Source organism: Podarcis erhardii, assembly GCF_964252035.2.
Source record: "Podarcis erhardii genome assembly, chromosome: Z".
Lineage (NCBI taxonomy): Eukaryota > Metazoa > Chordata > Lepidosauria > Squamata > Lacertidae > Podarcis > Podarcis erhardii.
The window spans coordinates 51,656,802-51,664,301 of NC_138504.1; the positions used below are offsets into that span (position 1 = coordinate 51,656,802).

General features: G+C 40.0%; 2 protein-coding genes across 16 annotated transcripts in view; both read left to right on the plus strand.

The window, feature by feature from the left end:
* Nucleotides 1–2,371, plus strand: part of LOC309334139 (uncharacterized protein) — a 26,044-nt gene extending 23,673 nt beyond the window's left edge. For 14 of the 15 annotated variants that reach the window (XM_081848248.1, XM_081848255.1, XM_081848256.1 and 11 more), the window contains 2 exons: nucleotides 1,196–1,234; nucleotides 2,282–2,371. In XM_081848248.1, coding sequence (XP_081704374.1) covers nucleotides 1,196–1,234; nucleotides 2,282–2,315 — 73 coding nt within the window. In that variant the 3' untranslated portion in view covers nucleotides 2,316–2,371. Of the gene's footprint in view, nucleotides 1–1,195; nucleotides 1,289–1,491; nucleotides 1,537–2,281 lie in introns of those variants that run through there. The other variant, XR_014152916.1, reaches the window with a different exon arrangement.
* A 2,666-nt stretch (nucleotides 2,372–5,037) lies between these two features.
* Nucleotides 5,038–7,500, plus strand: part of TUBB4B (tubulin beta 4B class IVb) — an 11,479-nt gene continuing 9,016 nt past the window's right edge. The window contains exon 1 of the mRNA XM_081848415.1: nucleotides 5,038–5,196. Coding sequence (XP_081704541.1) covers nucleotides 5,140–5,196 — 57 coding nt within the window. The 5' untranslated portion in view covers nucleotides 5,038–5,139. The remainder of the gene's footprint in view (nucleotides 5,197–7,500) is intronic.

Below are 7,500 nucleotides of genomic sequence, written 5' to 3' on the forward strand. Positions count from 1 at the left end.
CTTCCCCCTTCCTTCCATCTTCCTTCCTTCCTTCCTTCCTTCCCTTCCTTCTTTCTTTCCTCCTTCCTTCGTTCCCTCCTTCCTCCATCACTCCTCCTTTCCTTCCTTTCTCCCTCCCTCCTTCCTCCCTTCTTTCTTCCCCCTTCCTTCCGTCCTTCCTCCCTCCCTCCATCTCTCCTTCCTTCCTTTCTTCTTTCCATCCTTCCTTCTTCCTTCCTTCCCCCCTTCCCGTTCTCCCCTCCATCTCTCCTCCTTCTTCCCTCCCTCTTTCCCTCCCTTCTTCCCTTCCTCCCTTCTTCCCTTCCTTTCTTCGCTTCGTTCCTTCCTCCTTTCCTTCCTTCCCTCCTTCCCGTTCTACCTCCGTCTCTCCTTCTTTCCTTCTCCTTCCTTCTCTTTCCTTCTTCCCTTCTTCCCTTCCTTCCTTCCTTCCTTCCTTCCTTCCTTCCTTCCTCCCTCCCTCCTTCCTTCCTTCTCTTTCCCTCCCTCTTTCTTTCTTTCTTTCTTTCTTTCTTTCTCTTCCTTCCCTCTTCATCTCCCTCCGTCTCTCCATCTTCCCTTCTATCTTCCTTCCTTCCTTCTTTCCCTCCCTCCCTCTTTCTTTCTTTCTTTCTTTCTTTCTCTTCCTTCCCTCTCTTCCTTCGTTCTCTCTCTCTTCCCTTCCTTCCTTCCTTCATTCCTTCCATCCATCCTTCCTTCCTTCTTCCCTCCCTTCCGTCCTTCCTTCCTTCTCTTTCCCTCCCTCTCTTTCCCTCCCTTCCCTCTCCATCTTCCCTTCCTTCCTTCCTTCCTTCCTTCCTTCTCTTTCCCTCCCTCCCTCTTTCTTTCTTTCTTTCTTTCTTTCTTTCTTTCTTTCTTTCTCTTCCTTCCCTCTCTTCCTTCCTTCTCTCTCTCTTCCCTTCCTTCCTTCCTTCCTTCCTTCCGTCCTTCCTTCCTTCTCTTTCCCTCCCTCTCTTTCTCTCCCTTCCCTCTCCATCTTCCCTTCCTTCCTTCCTTCCTTCCTTCTTTCTTTCCTTCCTTCCTTCCTTCCTTCCTTCTCTATCCCTCCCTCTTCCCTTCCTTCCTTCCTTCCTTCTTTCCTTCCTTCCTTCCTTCCTTCTTTCCCTCCCTCTTTCTTTCTTTCTTTCTTTCTTTCTCTTCCCTCCCTCTCTTCCTTCCTTCTCTCCCTCTTCCCTTCCTTCCTTCCTTCCTTCCTTAGAGGCGAAGCTTCTCCGATCGCCGAGACGCCGCTTTCCGGGTAAGTGATTGACAGGGTCGTCTAGTCCCACCCCCTGAATGATTGACAGGGAAGGCGGAGCCAGGGTCCACTGAATGATTGACAGGGATGGCGGGTCACATCCCAGAATGATTGACAGTGAAGGAATGATTGACAGGGGATGCGGGTCAAATCCCCGATTGACAGGGAAGGAATGATTGACAGGGAAGGCGGGTCAAATCCCTGATTGATTGACAGGGAAGGAACGATTGACAGGGAAGGAATGATTGACAGGGAAGGCGGAGCCAGGGTCCACTGAATGATTGACAGGGAAGGAATGATTGAAAGGGGAGGCGGGTCCAGGGTCCACTGAATGATTGACAGGGAAGGAATGATTGACAGGGAAGGAATGATTGACAGGGAAGGAATGATTGACAGGGAAGGCGGGTCCAGGGTCCTCTAGTCCCACCCCCTGAATGATTGACAGGGGAGGCGGAGCCAGGGTCCACTGAATGATTGACAGGGAAGGCGGATCCCGGGTCCTTTAGTCCCACCCCCTGAATGATTGACAGGGAAGGCGGGTTCAGGGTCCTCTAGTCCCACCCCCTGAATGATTGACAGGGAAGGCGGAGGCAGGGTCCTCTAGTCCCACCCACTGGATCCCGGAATGATTGACAAGAAATGAATGATTGACAGGGAGGGAATGATTGACAGGGAAGGCGGGTCCAGGGTCCGGTGAATGATTGACAGGCAAGGCGGGTCCGGAATGATTTACAGTGAAGGAATGATTGACAGGGAAGGCGGGACCAGTCTGATCTAGTCCCACCCACTGAATGATTGACAGGGAAGGCGGAGCCAGGGTCCTTTAGCCCCACCCCTGAATGACTGACAGGGAAGGCGGGTCCAGGGTCCTTTAGTCCCACCCCCTGGATCCCGGAACGATTGACAGGAAAGGAATGATTGACAGGGGAGACGGAGCCAGGCTGATCTAGTCCCACCCCCTGAATGATTGGCAGGGAAGGCGGGGCCAGGGTGTGCTAGTCCCACCCCCTGAATGATTGACAGCTTCCCCTTGCGCCCATTTTGCAGACGGGAAAATCACATTTACGAAGAAGTGGAATGAGGAGGCGGAGCTACTATTTTCCGGCGCTGCAAATAAAGCTTCATTTTTGGCACTTATCTTTGTCCCGTGTCTTGATTAATAATAATAATAATAATAATAATAATAATAATAGTGATAATAATAACAATAATAATGATAGCGATAATAATGATAATAATAATAATCATTATTATTATGATGCCGGGAGGCATCATATGGTATATTTTGTTTTACATTTTGATTTTTCTTCTGCAAGCTGCAATAATAATAATAATAATAATAATAATAATAATAATATAGAAATGCCAAGAGTCTAGAAATTCTAAATTTTTTTTTATTTTATTTCCATTTTTAATGCTTTCTTTCATTTTTTTCTAGGTCTATTTCTTGATTGATTGATGGATGCCACTAATTCATCTCTTTTATTTTATCAATCAATCAAATAGGCCTCGGTTTCCATAGCAACCAGGTGCGGCCTACGCTTTTTCCCTCAGAAAGCGAAGCCTGAGCTCAAGTTGTGGCCTAAATTCATGAAGGAAAGCCTTCAAAATGGAAATAAAGGAGATAAATTAGTGGCCTGTTTAAAGTATAAATCAATTAATCCAATTAGTTCATTAATTAGGCCTCGACGACGCTTCCGTTTCCCTAGTAACCAGGAGCGGCCTACACCTTTTTCCTCACAAAGCGAAGCCTGAGCTCAATTAATGGTCCGTTTTAAAGCAGAAATAAAGGAAATAAAGTATTAGAAATAAAAGAGATAAATTAGTGGTCTGTTTAAAGCATAAATTAATCAATCAATTAATCACATCAATCAATCAATCAATAAAATAGGCTTCGGTTTCCATAGCAACCAGGTGCGGCCTACGCTTTTTCCCTCAGAAAGCGAAGCCTGAGATCAATTTGTGGCCTAAATTCATAAAGCCTTAAAAATGAAAATAAAGGAGATAAATTAGCGGCCTCTTCAAAGCATAAATCAATTAATCCAATTAATTCGTTAATAAGGCCCTGGTGACGCCTCCGTTTCCCTAGCAACCAGGAGCGGCCTACGCTTTTTCCTCAGAGAGCGAAGCCTGAGCTCAATTAATGGTCCGTTTTAAAGCAGAAATAAAGGAAATAAAGTATTAGAAATAAAAGAGATAAATTAGTGGTCTGTTTAAAGCATAAATTAATCAATCAATTAATCACATCAATCAATCAATCAATAAAATAGGCTTCGGTTTCCATAGCAACCAGGGGCGGCCTACGCTTTTTCCCCTCAGAAAGCGAAGCCTGAGCTCAATTTGTGGTCTAAATTCATGAAATAAAGCCTTAAAAATGAAAATAAAGGAGATAAATTAGTGGCCTGTTTAAAGTATAAATCAATTAATCCAATTAGTTCGTTAATAAGGCCTCGGCGACGCCTTGGCAGCCGTTGCTATGGCGACCTGTGACGTCAGAAAAGGCCTATATTTTCTCCATTTAAGGCTTTTATTTCATTTCTTTCGGCTTTAAAATCGCCTCTAATTTAGCTCAGGCTTCATTTATAAGGGAAAAAAGGCTAGGCCGCGCCTTGTTGCTAGGCAACCGATGCGTTGCCAAGGACGTAAGGACGCTCAGGCGTCGTTTGGCGCGCCCGGTTGCTAGGCGACCGATGCGTTGCTAAGGACGTGCGTGGCACGTCACGACGCAACGACGCTCAGGCTTCGCATTATGAGGGAAAAAGTCTAGGCCGCCCTTGGTTGCTATTGCCTTTATGTTCCCGCGCAGAGCAACCAATCAGAGGCTTCCTTTCCGGCCCTTCCGAGCGGCCATTGGCTGGTTGGCGCGGAGGGGCGGGAGCAAAGCTCCGGCGGACCAATGGGGATAGTGCGCCGCTCCGAAATGGGGATGGTGGGCGGGCTGGGAAGGGCCCAATGGGAAGCGCTCGACGGACGATGGATAAGGAGACGGACCAATAGGCGTCGAGCTGAGGGAAGGACGCTCCAATCAGGATCCGGCGTCGACCAATGAGGCGGGGAAACGGCGCTCCCTTGTGGCCGAAGGCGCGCGTTGGACCAATGGGAACCGCCCGTCGGTTGAGGAGGCGTGACTGACAAGGATGCGATCCAACCAGCAGCCGGCCCTGTTGAAAGGAGGCGGGGCGAGGGTGCATCGGTTCGACCAATCGCCTTAAGGCTTTATTTCATGAATTTAGGCCACAAATCGAGCTCAGGCTCCTCTTTCTGAGATAAAAAGCCTAGGCCGCCCCTGGTTGCTAGGGAAAGCGAGGCGTTGCCAAGGCCTTATGACGTCACTAATTGGATTAATTGATTTCTGCTTTAAGCAGGCCACTAATTTATCTCCTTTCTTTTCATTTTTAAGGCTTTCTTTCATGAATAGAGGCCACAAATCGAGCTCAGGCTCCGCTTTCTGAGGGAAAAAAGCCTAGGCCGCCGCTGGTTGCTATGGCCAAGAGACGGGGGGGGGAAAGCGTTGCTATGGAAAAGAGACCAATGGGAGCCGCCCGTCCGTCGAGGACGCGTGACGGACAAAGACGCGGGCCAATCGGCGTCCGACTGTGAAGAATGGGTGGATCCGTTCGACCCATCGCCGCTCGGCGAGGAACAGACCATTGGCAACCGCCCTTCGGTCGAGGAGGCGTGAGGGACAAGGAAGCGGCCCAATCGGCTTCCGAGGTTGGCTGCGTTCGACCAATCGCCTCTCGCGCGCCGCGGCCGTGAGCCAATCAGCGCGCGAGTTGGGATGGGTATAAAAGCCGGCGCCCGTGGCCGCGACGCCGCCAGTGTCTGCCGCGCGTCGACCGGGAAGCATCTCTGCCTCGGAGCCGCGTCCAATAACCGACACTAACCGGCTAATCACCGAAAAAATGAGGGAAATTGTGCATTTGCAGGCCGGCCAGTGCGGCAACCAAATCGGCGCCAAGGTGGAAGGAGAATTGGGGAAAAAATAATTAATAATAATAATAATAATAATAATAAATAAAAAAATGAATCTTTAATAATAAGATTCATATAATAATGAATTGGGGCTGGGGGATAATATTCGATTTAATTAATAAATAATCAATATTAATAAATAATTAATAATATTAATAATTAATAATATTAATAATTAATAATATTAATAATTAATATAATTGAGGGGAAAATAGTTAATATAATTATTATTATTACATTGTATCGATATTATTGATATTATTATTGATATTATATTATTTCCCCCTCAATTATTGATATTATTGAGATATTATTATTGATATTATTAATTATATTAATTATTTTCCCCTCATATTATATTAATAATATAATTATATTCATAATCATAATTAATAATTATTATCATGAATATAATAATAAGAATTAATATTAATATCAATACAATAATAATAAATTATTATTAATAATATTAATAATAATATCAATACAATAATAAATATTGAGGGGGAATAATTAATATAATAATAATGTTAATAATAAGAATAAAATAATATAATTGAGAGGGGGGAAATGAATATAATTAATAATATCAATAATAATATCAATATAATAATAGTAATAATAATAATAATGAATAATATAATTGAGGGGGGAATAATTAATATAACTAATAATGTTAATAATAATATTAATGTAATAATAATGTTAATAAATGATTAATATAATTGGGGGAATAAATAATAATAATAATAATATTAATAATATAATTGAGGTAGGGGAAGGAATTAAAAATCGTCGCCAAGGTGGAAGGAGAATTGGAAAAATAATACCATTAATAATAAAATAATATTAATATAATAATGAATATAGTTGAGGGGGGGAAATGAATTAAAAATCGGCACCAAGGTGGAAGGAGAATTGGAAAAATAATACCATTAATAATAAAATAATATTAATATAATAATGAATATAGTTGAGGGGGGAATGAATTAAAAATCGGCGCCAAGGTGGAAGGAGAATTGGGGGAAAATAATAATAATAATAATAATAATAATAATAATAATATATTAATAATAATATTAATAAATAATCAATGTAATCGAGGGGGAAGGAATTAAAAATAATGAAGGAGAATTGTAAAAATAATTAATATAATTAATATTAATATATTAATATTAATAAATAATGTAATTGAGGGGGGAAGGAATTAAAAATAATAAGGTGGAAGAATTGGGAAAAAATAATTCATATATTATTGGAAAAATAATTCATATAATGAATGATATTAATATTATTATTAATAAATATAATTGGGGGTAATAATTCATATAATTAATAATATTGATATTAATACTATTAATAAATCATGTAATGGAGGGAGAAGAATTAATATAATATTAACAATATTGATATTAATACTATTAATAAATCATGTAATTGAGGGCGGGGAAGGAATTCATATAATAAGGATATTAATATAATAATAAATAATCATAAGATTGAGGGGGAATAATTAATATTAATAATAATGTTAATAATAAATAAATATAATTGAGGGGGAATAATTAATATTATTAATATTATTAATATAATAATAAATAAATATAATTGAGGGGGGAGTAATTAATATAATTAATATTAATAATAACAACAACAACAACAATGATAATAAGGGAGGGAAGCATCTCTGACTAGAAGCCGCGTCAAATAACCGACATTCGCCGGCAAATAATAATAATAATAATATATTAATAATAATATTAATAAATAATCAATGTAATTGAGGGGGAAGGAATTAAAAATAATGAGGAAGGAGAATTGGAAAAATAATTAATAACATTAATAATGATATCAATAATGATAATATAATATTATAGTATAAAAATCGGCGCCAAGGTGGAAGAAGTGGAAAAATAATTAATACCATTAATAATATTAATAATATTAATATAATAATTAATATAATCGAGGGGAGGAAGGAATTAAAAATCGTATTAATAAAAAATATAATTGAGGGGGGAAGGAATTAATAATAATAATATTAATAAGGAGGAAGGAGAATTGGAAAAATAATATAATTAATATTAATAAATAATATAATTGAGGGGGGAGGAATTAAAAATCGGCGCCAAGGTGGAAGGAGAATTGGAAAAAATAATATAATTAATATAATTAATAATATTAATATAATATTTAATATAATTGAGGGGGGAAGGGATTAAAAATCGGCACCAAGGTGGAAGGAGAAGTGGAAAAATAATAATATTAATAATAATATTAATAACATTAAT